This window comes from Siphateles boraxobius, unplaced genomic scaffold (assembly GCF_051911475.1).
Source record: "Siphateles boraxobius isolate OS27281-9 unplaced genomic scaffold, OSU_SipBor_1 22, whole genome shotgun sequence".
In the NCBI taxonomy this organism is placed as follows: domain Eukaryota; kingdom Metazoa; phylum Chordata; class Actinopteri; order Cypriniformes; family Leuciscidae; genus Siphateles; species Siphateles boraxobius.
The window spans coordinates 33222430-33235356 of record NW_027508833.1 but is presented as its reverse complement, the minus strand read 5'-3'; the positions used below and the strand labels follow the sequence as shown (position 1 = coordinate 33235356).

At 35.2% G+C, this 12927-nt stretch overlaps 1 protein-coding gene across 3 annotated transcripts in view; it reads right to left on the bottom strand.

The window, feature by feature from the left end:
• Window positions 1-12927, bottom strand: part of mdga2a (MAM domain containing glycosylphosphatidylinositol anchor 2a) — a 177704-nt gene that overhangs the window by 12127 nt on the left and 152650 nt on the right. The window contains exons 11-14 of one of the 3 annotated variants that reach the window (XM_077239770.1): window positions 8933-9110; window positions 7818-7835; window positions 3409-3429; window positions 2013-2168 (exon numbers count right to left, since the gene is read on the bottom strand). In XM_077239770.1, the coding sequence (XP_077095885.1) occupies window positions 2013-2168; window positions 3409-3429; window positions 7818-7835; window positions 8933-9110 (373 nt within the window). The remainder of the gene's footprint in view (window positions 1-2012; window positions 2169-3408; window positions 3430-7817; window positions 7836-8932; window positions 9111-12927) is intronic. The other 2 variants (XM_077239771.1, XM_077239772.1) reach the window with 2 other exon arrangements.

The following is a 12927-nucleotide window of genomic DNA, read 5'->3' as shown; positions in this document are numbered from 1 at the left end:
GAACTGATCATAGAACTGATCATCACCCACACTACTGTTCAAAAGTTTGGGGTTGGTAAGATTCTTTTTTTGAAAGATGTCTCTTATGTCTACCAAGGCTACTCAAAAATATACTAAAAACAGGGATGTTGTGAAATATTATTACAATTTAAAAGAACTATAAAAGAACAATTTAAAAGAACCCCAAACTGTTTTCTATTTAAATATATTATACAATGTGATTTATTCTGTGATGGCAAAGGTGCATTTTCAGCAGCCATTAATATAGTGTTAATATGATGATTTGGTGCACAAGACACATTTTTCATCACTATAAAACAGCTGTTTTGTTAAAAAAATACTCTGGATACCGTGATACATTTTTTCAGGGTTCTTTGAAGAATAGAAAGTTCTAAAGAACAGCATTCGTTTGAAATAGAAAAAACATACTGATCCCAAACATTTAAATGGTAGTGTATAAATATACATCAAATCAAGAGAATTAATTAAATTTGGCACAATAAATGTTTAGCATCTGAATCACACAACAGTTTAAATCTGATATTGCACATGCTAAATTATCAGGATATAATTTCTCCAAGCTTCAATACACCTCCATTGAACTTAGTGCTGCCTCAGAATAATCAATAGGACCTCAGTGACTCCACAGAGCAGGACAAATTATTTTTCAATTCACATTTCTCATAGCCTTTTAAAAGACAGATTTCTTTCCTTTCATATCAGGTCAGAGTGACTTAAAACGCTATTGACCTGCGTTTTTCTCCCACTCAAGTCAAGCCCATAAACATCCATTAATTTAAATATTAACAGAGTGCTGCAAAAATGAGTCCTGAAACCCAGAAACAACTTAGCATTTTAGCACTTCCGGTTCCATCGTCATCAAGTCAATAGGTTTTCTGAAAGGGTTTTTGGTTAAATGCCTAAAATAAGGTCTGTGCATGGTTAACTAAATTGTTTCCCTTTTTTATTACAAAAAGTACATCAGTTTTTTTAAAGCTTTTATGAGTCAGTTGCTATCAAGTGGCTAAATTGGACCAGATGTTGTCGGGGACATTAAACATAATCATATTGAACAAGTAAACTCATCTACTCATAGTTCTCTTTTACAGTCTTGTTGTGGTTATACTGGTGCTTCTGCAAACTATTATAACTCAAAATTTCTAACTTGCACATTTTTTAGAGGTTGATATATTTATCGGAAGCTTAAAGGGATAGTTACCCAAAAATGAAAATTCTGTCATCATCACCCTCACCATGTCATTCCAAACCAAAAAAGACTTCATATTCGTAACATAAATAAAGATATTTTTAATAAAAATTTGAGCCAGTTATGTACACTCCATTGACAGCTACACAACTTCCACTAAAAGCTTCATAAATAGATCGTGAAACTACTGTTTCAATGTAAAAGTAACCTAATTCCGCGTGAAAACCGAGTATTTGGCAACACTGAGGGTGATGCTAACTTCTAGGTTGTCCTACAAAAATTACGTCATCCCTGCAACACTTAAAAACCCACTTCAGTATATAGATTACGTTCTTTCTGAACTTATGACTTGGATTCTTCAGATTCCACTACTTTACTAAAGTACTAGACAAACTGATTGCATTAGTGATGTGTTGACCCATGGAAATTATCCAGTTGCACACCGGATCTGTCATGATCCGATGTCAAGTTTAATGACTGACACCATTTTTCTGAAAGTGCAGTTAATGGAACCCACTGAGCATCTTCCTCTAAACATCGCCCAACCAAAAGACGCCCTGTGCACTCCTTTAGCAACATGAGAAATTGAAAGTGCCTTTGGACGCTAATGCTATTAGCCTTTCTCTAAAAGTCACAAGCTTCATTTTGCTGACGATATAACCTTCTACTCAACATCCACTGTGCAACTTATTTGTGAAAATATGAATCTTGAATTGTTTGACTTTGGTGTAGCCATAAATCCACATCTATCTATATTTAACTTACAGACTTGATTTAATACTTATTAGGCACATGTGCAGTATACCTTGTTTAGAGCCACTGCGGTCACTGCTGGGTCCAGTGTTGGGTGTATATTTAGTGTCCCTGGTGGCAGCGCTATGTCTTGTCCAATCAAACTCTTCAGTTTTATCTTGGGTGAACATACAGATGGTGTCCTCTTCGAAGCCGCACTGAAACTTACCTATGGTTGTTTCAGCAGAAAAAACAGTACACTGAAGAGTGTGCAGAAAGAGCATCTAAAAAGCTATATCAGACAATTCCGTCATTCCAGAGCGATCACATATTTGTACATAATACATTTTTAGGATGATTATTAGACAGTTGAAATGTACAATATCAATGTATAAAGAACATCTAAAACAAGCTCTTTTTAAGATCTTTAGAAACACATTTTACAAATTTTCTTAAGACTGCTTTCATCATCATCATCATCATCATCATCATCATCATCATCATCATCATCATCATCATCATCATCATCGTCATCATCGTCATCATCATCATCAGAGTTAAAAATAAATTGTTGATGTCACATTTAAATGTTTCACCCATTTATTGTCACAATATTTATGACCAACCTTTAAATGCCAAATTTGATAAAAGCAAATTTGACTGTGTTAAAAAATGTGATGGCATTAAACACTTTTAATTTTCACAAGTTACAATAACAATAAAATCCATGAATTTAATATACAATAAACCTCATAGGATTTGAAAACATTTGTATGTATATGCTTTCAAATTTGTATAATTTGCCTAATACATACACTACCGTTCAATAGTTTGGGGTCAGTAAGATTTGTTTTGAAAGACATTAATAGTTTTATTCATCAAGGATGCATTAAATTGATCAGAAGTGAGAGTAAAGTTATTTATAATGTTGCAAAAGATTCCTATTTGAAATAAATGCTGTTCTTTTGAACTTTCTGTTCATCAAAAAATCCAGCACCATATAATCATGCAAGAATATTTCTGAATAATGGCTGCTAAAAATGTCCAGATAAAATAAATGCAGCCTTGGTGAGCATAAGAGATTTTTTCAAGAAAATAAATAAAATGACTGACCTCAAACTTTAAAAGTAGTGTATATGATAAGCAGATGTATGACTGAACATAATTATGAAAACACTGTTTGATTACATTTTAAAATGTAATTATTGAAAGAGAAAAGTTATTTTCAAAAACATTTTAAAGATCTTACCATCCCTAAACTTAAACATAAAAAAGGTAATCAGCAGCTGTCCATATGTTAATATTTTGATAAATAATCTGTCTATCCAACCATATAAAGGTCTATACCTATACTAATGAGATCATGTTGACCATTTACGCATGCTAAACTTCAAAAGGCAAAAGCTATACATATTTTTAAATTGCTCTTATTCCCCCTTTTTTACTAATTCGAAAAAAACAAAACTTACTCCAATGAGGATTCACCGGTGCTGTAAAACAGAAAAAAGAAGAGGTTACATATGTGAAACCCTAGGCTTATAGTAGATAGTTTATTAATAAACCATTATAAACAATAGCAGGGGATTCAGAGAGGGGAGAATGCAGTTTGCCCTTGGAGAAAAGTGTTTAGGAAGTGCTTTGGGCATCATTACCATGTATCACACAGTTAGAGAGGGGAAATGAAATAGCGTTTCAGTGCAGGAGGGGGTGTTTGTGTGGGGAGAGGTCGCTATGGGGCTGTGCAATGCTCAGGTGAACCATAAAGACCTGTATCTCTCTTCATTCCATTCACAAGCAGCCTATCTGAGTGTGGCAGAAAGCCGTGTGCTTCCAGGCAGCCTCATTGAGGGCTAAGGTGCATTGTGGAAGAAAGGTTTCAGAGGGCATGTGTTGAAAAGATAGTGAGACTGAAACGATCCCTTTTTCAACCAACTAAGTTCAGTGCCTTAATAGAATACAGAAAAACCATGCTCAATCCTGTTTAAGTCAGAAAATGTGTTTGGATCCTCCACACTAAGCTTTGAATATCTATGTCGGGAAAACAAAAATCAAAGGTCATCCATTCAAAAATTGTTTGAGAAGATAATATTGTCGAGGGCTCTAACTTTAGCAGAAGAATTTAAAGAAATACGCCAATATAAGTGTCTCAAATTGACATTCCAGCAGTAAAATTAGTACAGTGTGTCAGTCGCCTTCTGGGACGGAAAAGTGGCATCGGTTCTGGCATTTGATCAGGCTCCTATAATGAGAGAGATTAGCACAACAGCGTTCAAACACAGCAGATGTTCACAAGGGGTTGTCAGTGTAAATGTCTGCTTTGTGAACTGCAGGGGGAACGGCTCCACGCGAAATTGATGATACAAATGAAAAAGTAAAAAGTTGACAGGAGGGGGAAAGAAGGGGAATGAATTATCAAACGTCTGTTTACATACACAGGATTTACAAATGAATGAATGAGTGAATGATGGGAAGTGTCATGGGATTTGCAACCTCAAGGGGAAAAGAGGATTTTGTCAAGGAAGACAAAATGCCAGTGAGTCATTCCTTGAAACAGATGCTTTTTCTTTTTTGGTGGTTATTTTTAAAGTAAATTTATGTTAAGGTTTGGTGCATTCTATCAGATATAGAATGTCTTCAAGTGTTAACAAACTGCTTTTGGCATCTCAGGCTAAGTTTATAAAAAGTCATAAGTTTGGATATTAAGAGAAAAAGGGAGGAAACGGGGTGGAACATTTCAAACCAAATTGCTGGTGCTCTCCATGTTATCAAGGTTATTTCCTCGAATCATTAACACTTAACGGTAATAATATCATTATTATTACTAAAAATTTGATGGGAACGGCAATAAATGCTTTATCATGTAAAAGTATCTGGTGTTAGTCATTTTTGTTTTTAAATATTAAATTGACTGGCTGTACAGCAATGTACATACTCTTTTAAAATGCATGATTTTTTTATAGAATAAAATAATTAATACAATTACAGATAATACAATTCTTTATCAATGGAATTGAACAGGATTCATATAAATACAATAAATCAGAACTGATTTTGAATTAAAATATTTAAACCTGCAAAACAATAAAGAATCTGTTATCGCTAAACAACTACATAATGATAAAAAAAGCATAATCAATATGTCTGTCACATGTGAACTGATCAAATTCCATGTTAACTATTCAAGACTAGCTGTTTTTTTCCTATTGCAAAATTGTAATTTAGAAACTAATTATTCCATGAAGGTTACAGTTCCCTTCCTATACAACTACCCAGCTGTTTCTAAATGGGGTAAGGAGGAGAGAGGCCTGCTTTAGTTAAACTAAACAGATGTTGCATATTTGGAAACACGTGCCGCATTAACACGCTCTCTAAATTGATGGGCTTCGTGTTCTTTCCCTTTCCCTGTCTCTCTTCCCCCATCCCTGTAAAAGTACAATTAGAGCTATTGGAGCAGGAGGCGAAAGTAAAACGTCAACATCATTAAACACACAAGCAATTAGACCCAGTATATCTCCCACTCAGAGAGCATTCACAGCCGCCCTACTCAAAGGCAAGCTTTAAGGTGAAATCCTACCATATTCAGGCCTTTCATTTGAACAAAGCCAGATAACAACATAAATGTGCAGAGCTAAGTAATAAATTGCAGTAATGCATTTCAGGCTATAGATACAAGCCATGTGGTCTTATCATTGAAACTGGGTTTTGTGATACAAAACCCGAAGGCATTTCAGAAACAATGTTATCACTGAGTCCAAGTAATGCATCCCACACATAATCAAAGGCCTATAAAAATTAATGAGTAGAAACATACATGCATCCTCATCAATATATTTCATATTCATCCATTTTGCTACAATGCTTGCATTGACTAACATTAGCATTTAAATGACCTGTATTCGATCATTATTATTAATATTATCAGCAGTAAAGAACTAAACAAAGAAATAATTCCATTTATGACAACCTAACACCATAGTTAAGTCGTAGTGAGGTGTACTAACTGTTTGACAATACAATTATAATAGCTTGTTAGCACTGTCCTCTCAGCCTGTTTGTGTTCTCTGAAAGGCTCATAAATAGCTGCCAATTGGTGGCTTTCCAAAGCAATCTACAGGCAGCAGCAAGTTTATGTGTTGAATCACTGCTTTATAAAATGACACCAAATGACACAGTCCATCAATTCTTCTTGGTAGCTTGTTAATTTGTCTGGCATTGTCCATGCACGAATGTGAACAGCAGCCATTCAAAGTCTCAACAAACACTGTGAGACCTTTGCCGCAAGTTGCAATGGCTTGCCTTTCCAATACTTTCCAATAAAAAACACCAAGTATGGGAGAGGAAAAATCACTGAAATGGCAGATTCTTTCTTATTTCCATAAATTCTCAACATTCAGTGAAAAAAGTAAAAAATAAGCACATATAAACTGTGATCCAAAAATAAAAAATGATGTCATCATTTACACACCCTCATATCATCCTAAACCAGTATGACTTTGTTTCTTAATATATTTTGGACTTATTCAACTGTTTTTTTTTAATGCAATGAAAGTCAACAACATTGGATTCCATTGATGTTCATTGTATTGACAAAACCACTGAGACATTCTTCAATATTTTTGTTTTGTTTCAAAGAACAGAATATAGATTTGTTTGTGTGAATCACGTCTTTACCATTCATTGGTGTTGAACATGAACTGAAATACTGTATACATTGAATGCAATGTAAATCGCTGTTGATTTAAGCATCTGCCACGTAAACCTAAATGTGCTTTGTGCTAAGAAACCTTAAAGTCATACAGGCTAGGAAGTTAGGAACGACTTGAGAGTGAGTAAATGATGACAGTTTCATTTTTAGTGAACTATCCCCTTTAACATTAAAAACTAATTGGACATGAACCAAAAAAAATTTATACCTTGAATGCAATGTCACTTTCGATTTAAGCATCTGCCAGATGCATAAATGTAAACATAAAGGTGCAGTTTTGGCAAACCAATAGAAGGTACAGTACTATCCTCACAGAGAGCTTATTCAACCGTTTGCATGGCTTAAATTCCAGTGTATTGTGAAAGCTGGGATATGGATTTTGACGGGTGTGATTGTGTTATCACCTTCTCCAGGCTATTTGAGCCAATTAAAATGCATAATGCCACAGTGGGAAAAGCTGGACTCTTTGATGGAAGTGCTCCTGGTGTGAAAGTCATCCCATCAATACAGATTGTATTTTTCTTATGAGCCCTGTGGCAAAATGACTTCAGGGGGAATGGAATAGCAGTGAGGGAGATGTTATGGAATGAGACATTTTCAATTTTTTAGCACTGGTATTTCCATTACCTGATACAAAGACCGTGTTGAGCCATAGGGCTTCATATCACATGGGAAAGCTGCTGAATAAACTATGAGGAGAATAAATGAAATAATGACCGAATGGAAGATTAAATGATTTTTTGGGGAATTTTTTCCTCTGCTTTTGTAATTGCACCTGGTCTGCACAGATCTACGGGGGTCTTTTCTTGCTAATCCCTATTTTTAGAAGACATACAGAGAGTGAGAGGGAATTAACTCGACAGCACAGTGCTGTTTAAAATAGTTTTGAATGGAGTCTAGCATGTCACACCTCAGGACACGTCAAATTTTCACAGTATTTCATGTCCACTACCCCATAAGCAAAGGCTTAAAATTATGACAGAGCCTTTAATGAGTCTCTAATATCACACAACCTCGATAACAGAACACTGTGCACAGTTAATGAATGTGCTCGTGTGCATCCAGCCATTGGTGAGGTCATAAAGCTGCCACATTACGATTGGTTTTCCAGTAAAGAAGGGAAGGGGTTCAGGCACCACAGACGTAGGGTTTAGGTGACTTGACATACGTTACCTGTGTCTCGACTGGCCTCTTTAAGAAGCACAAAGCAAAACCATAAGATCAATCTATAGCTCTGGTTAATTTTGGAAAATAGTTGATAAAAAGAAACAGTTGCAATAAAATGCATGTCAACAGATGAGTAATATAAATGCATTTTTCATGTACACAGGCAGCAGAGGTCTCTATTACATAAAAAAAATTAAATAATTAAAATGTCCTCTGTTGTTGAATTAGCAGATTTATACACAAGTATTAAAAACAGTTGAATCAACAATTACATTACTAAAGATGTATAATTTGCACAATATTTGGAGCTGTCAAATCATTTGAACTTAAATGAAGGAAAAATGTATTTTTTTTTAATAAGTGACCTTGATTTTAAGACAGGCTGTACACAGAGAGTATCTGCTCATTAGTACACCGACATGATTCTTGGTTTATTATCTATGTTGCAAAAGTCTGAGATCACAGGTCAAAATGTAACATTTTTCTAACTGTATAATAATAATTATGCATAGAAAAACTAAACTGAATGCATCATAATTTGAGAGAAAAGTGTAATTAATTTCAAGTAGACTAGTGATGAACTATTTAACATTTCATTTTATGGCTGATACTGTAACAGATAAAGGGTTTATATTCAAATTCTATAACATTTTGTCAGGTTAAAATACTAAAAACTAAAATCAGCTGTACATTTAAAAACAGCTATATAACACTCTACATGAAAGGTAATATCTGAAAAAGCAAAATAGGGGGACTTTAAATATTACAAATGAATTAAGGCATCACAACATAAAGCACAGTATAAAAAACTGGTTTTCCATTTTGAGATTTGCTGAAGACTGCCTTTAACAGTGTTATTCAATTATTAGAGTTTTTTAAAGATTAACATTAAGTTAGGGTTAGATGATGGCAAAGTAATTCTAAATGAAAAAATATCTCTAATATTGACTGATAAACAATATGCTACAGTATTGTGCATCCCTATTTTTGACCCCACTGTATTTGACGACTCTGTACTATACTTTCTCTAAACATACAGTATTTTAGAGAGCTAAGTTCACCATCATGCTATGGTGTTTTCATGTATTAAACATGACCATAATCAAACAAGTTTTTCTTACCACTGTAGTGAATGATCCTTTCTGTTGAATCTCCCTCTCCAAACCGTGTTATCGGTGTGAGGCGGACCTGATAGGCCTCAGGTTTAATGAGTTCGGTTAGGTTGTAGGTGAGTAGTTCTCCTTTCTGGATATTGTCTTCTGTTGGGATTTCCTGCTCCCACCATCTCTGATGCCCGGTCTGAGGTAAAGAGCATAATTACAGGTTCGTTATTCCAACACCTAATGATTAAGCATCCAGCCAGCACACGCATAAGTAATGATCCTCCAAAAGGTCCTTTTAATAACACAGAGTCTCTAGGGAACAAAAACCATACATCTTGATATGATGTCTCTGCACTATTAATTAAAAACATAATTTCAACATACTAATATTATAATATAACACACTGTGGATAATATTGAAAAGGGCTGATCGCCTCTCTTTCTGTGTCCATTTTAATGTCTCACAGAGCTATTATGATATAAAGTCTCTTTCTCTCTGAGTATTTTTCTCTCTCTCTATTTTTCTAAGTTTTTTAGGGTTAAGAATCTTATTTGAAACTTCAAATGTAACTTTTTCTGATTACAATGGCACCAGCCAATGGCATTAATCAAAATGCACTGGCACTTCCTAAGACAGCCCCACTTGTCTGATGCAAATCAGTACAAATTCTCTAAACAAACACCTACACGCAGCAGAGGTGGCATTTTCAAACAATGATGCTTTTCACTGAGGAACGAAAGCTCATGAGGTGACAATCACAAAAAGTTCCTGAATGGGCAAAAAATAAACACTATTGAGTTTCCAGTGAGATATGTGAGCCCGCTAATTGATTTTAACAAGGCATTTTAGCTCCCTGACCCTCTCAATTAACTTTTTACTGCAAGCTGAATTAGTGCAATATTAGAAGTCAATTCATTCCTTCAGCTCGGGCTTGAAGGAAAGCATAAATGGATTTCGGCTGATGCCCTTTTATCGTTGTTGTGGTGGTATATGAGAGGACATATCTAATTAAAATCCAACACCTATGAAACCTTCTTGGATCTCCTGAAGTGAACTGCCGGGCAGTAAACAAAGCAACATGAGTGTTCTAATCACAAACAGAGAATCTGAAAGTTGTGAAAGTGTTTGAGAAACTCTGGGCTTTCATTTGCCTAGTCTCATGTCAACTCAGCAACTCAAAAACCTCATACATCTTTCATTACAAATTTGGATTAAATAAGGATTAAAAGTTACAATTTCCAGTGAGGGTAAACACAAAATGTTGTTTTGGGGGTAAAGTACGTAAATTGTGAGTGTCAATTAATGAAAAAAATGTTTGCCTTATCCTTTAGGAATTTATTTGATTGTGAAAGTGGACATTACATACAAAATGGAGCCAGTTTGTTGGAGTGGTATAAGAGGCAATATTATAATAACATTGTATAGACATTTTATTAATTTTTTAATAAGATGCATCCCTAACTCATGCACAGCATATATTAAAAAAGTAAATAGGGTCCATTTTTATATCACACTGGCTTAAATCCAGCACCAAAGGGAACTGCTGGGTGGGTATTTACTAGCATAATCATTACTATGGGTTAGTAATTATTTTCTGTGTGCATGGATTGTGGTGATCTTTTGGCCATTGTTGAATTCAAGGTTGACAACTGTGAACATTTGCAGACTTTAACTTTTTTCAGGTGACAACTATAAGGCAAGCTGTAGATGCACAACGACAGGAGAACACTGTTGTGCGGTGGCCGTTGATCTTGGCCGCAAGAATACAGTCTCAGAGCTTTGCTGACTGACAGCCGTACACAGACTCCCTCGGCAGTCAGCCTCATCACCGCGGGTCTCGCTGGATTCAAATACAAGATGATTGGTTAAATCAGTGGGGCGAGAGAAAGGAGGGGAGGATGGCAGCAATAGCCCTGAGAAGTTGCCAGTGTTCCCATCAGGGTCTCTCTCTCTCCTGGTAACGAGATTTCCATCGCCAAATCCAATTACTGTTTATTGCTTCTGTGAGATTTCTAATTCCATGCCTGCAGATCTTGTAGAGGGGAAAAGCATCGGTGAAGGCATATATAAGGAAAGATAGACTGTTCTTCCCCCAGAGCACCTTACGTCTGCAATGCATCATACAACAACAGCCTATTTCAAAGTCTCTCCTTTTTAAAAAGCGAAGTGATCATAAGTGATATCATCACATACAGTCTCAGCAGCATTTGATCTTATCTATGCAAAGTCGCTAAACCCAAAACCCAATTAAACCCCACTGAAGAGAATCATAGAATATCGTTTTCATATCCTAAAAAAAGTACTCCTAACCTTCTCTAAAAAAACAAAAAAAAACAATGTCAAGATTTTTTTTTTTTACACTAGCACAAAACACTTGACATGGAGCATCCTTCAACACCACATTTGGGTGGATTTCATTAAAGAAATAAAACGCATCTGCTTTTTCCATGTGGTTCGGTGTGCACAGCTCCAGGGACTTTCTGTTTCTTCCAACACAGCACTCAAATCTTAACACATCCTTGAGCAAGACACTCTAAACCTTATTGTGGATGTGAGAGGCCAATATTGAAGCACACAGCCCTCACACTGAAGGAGACTGTGAAGAGCATAGAGCACACATATTGCTGACAAAACAACCTTGCAGAACATACCAGCTCTGACGAAATACTTAAAAATTTGGTGCCGCTGATATAATACCCAACTTAAGTCTGTGGAACGTGAAAATAATCTATTGTGATTCAAGAAAGTGACCTTGGCTGACTGTATACATTAGACAATTTATAGTTCTTGCCACAGAATGTCACTAGTTGTGTCAATGTACAAATAACTGAAATTAAGTTCAGCTTTTTTTTTTAAATGACAAAATAAACAACAACACCAGAAAGCTCAGATAACTCATTAACTACCTTTCAAAAGTTTGGGGGCAGTTTAAAAGAAAATAAATTAATAAGTTTCTTCTTGAAAAGTATTATCACATTTACAATATTTTTACTGTATTTTTGATTCATTAAATGCAACCTTAGTTTGCATGAGACTTAATACAAAAACATAAAAAAAGTACAGAGCCCAAACTTTTGAACTGTATACTGTATAACAAAGTCCATTTTAAGTAAAGCCTTTTCACTCGGCGGCCATATTTGCAACACCTCCGGGTAGCTATTTTGGGCATCCAAGAACAAGTCCTATCTATTTGAATGGGGTAATCCTGAAATCTCAAAAACTGCTTGCCAAACTCACAATTAAATAACATATTTCAAATCAGCAAACAAAATTTGACATGAACTGTCCCATACATGTTTTTTTTTTTATGCTCAAATAGCGATAAAAAAGCTTATTTTTAAGGATAGACCAGCCAACGCGCATGTGCAGTCCTAAGCGCGAGTCTCAGGTTTCTATGGGAATCTGAGCTTCTAACGGCAGCTGCAGTGATGCAAAGTCTTTACCAATCAGGCTGGACGCATTCCGCCATATTGCGCATTGCGGTTTTTCCCTTTCATAAGTTATAGGAGTGAACCGTCTTTCTATATTTATAGTCTTTGATAAAAAATACAGACACCCTATTTCACATCTTCTGAAGATATATTACAGCTTTATGTGATAAAAAGACCAACATTAAAATAATAAATTGCTTATAATCTTGTCTTCTGCAGCAGCTAACCAATCACAATCTTGCATATGTTCAAATCTGGCACATTAAGACATATCATGGCAGTTTTGACAATGATGTCTTGTAACCAGTTTTGACAAACCACATTTCATGGTGCATATATATATATATATATATATATATATATATATATATAAAAAAAACTGATTTAAAATCTGCCAGTGATCACTATTCTACACAGTCATGGAACAGAATGAACATTTGACCAAAAATCTCTTTTTAATTCCGACAGAAGAAAGAAAATAACATATTTTTGTTATGCATACCAGGCACTAAGGTGAGTCAATAATGACAGAATTTTATTTTTAAATGCACACCTACAGAACTGGCAAAACGGCACAGCAT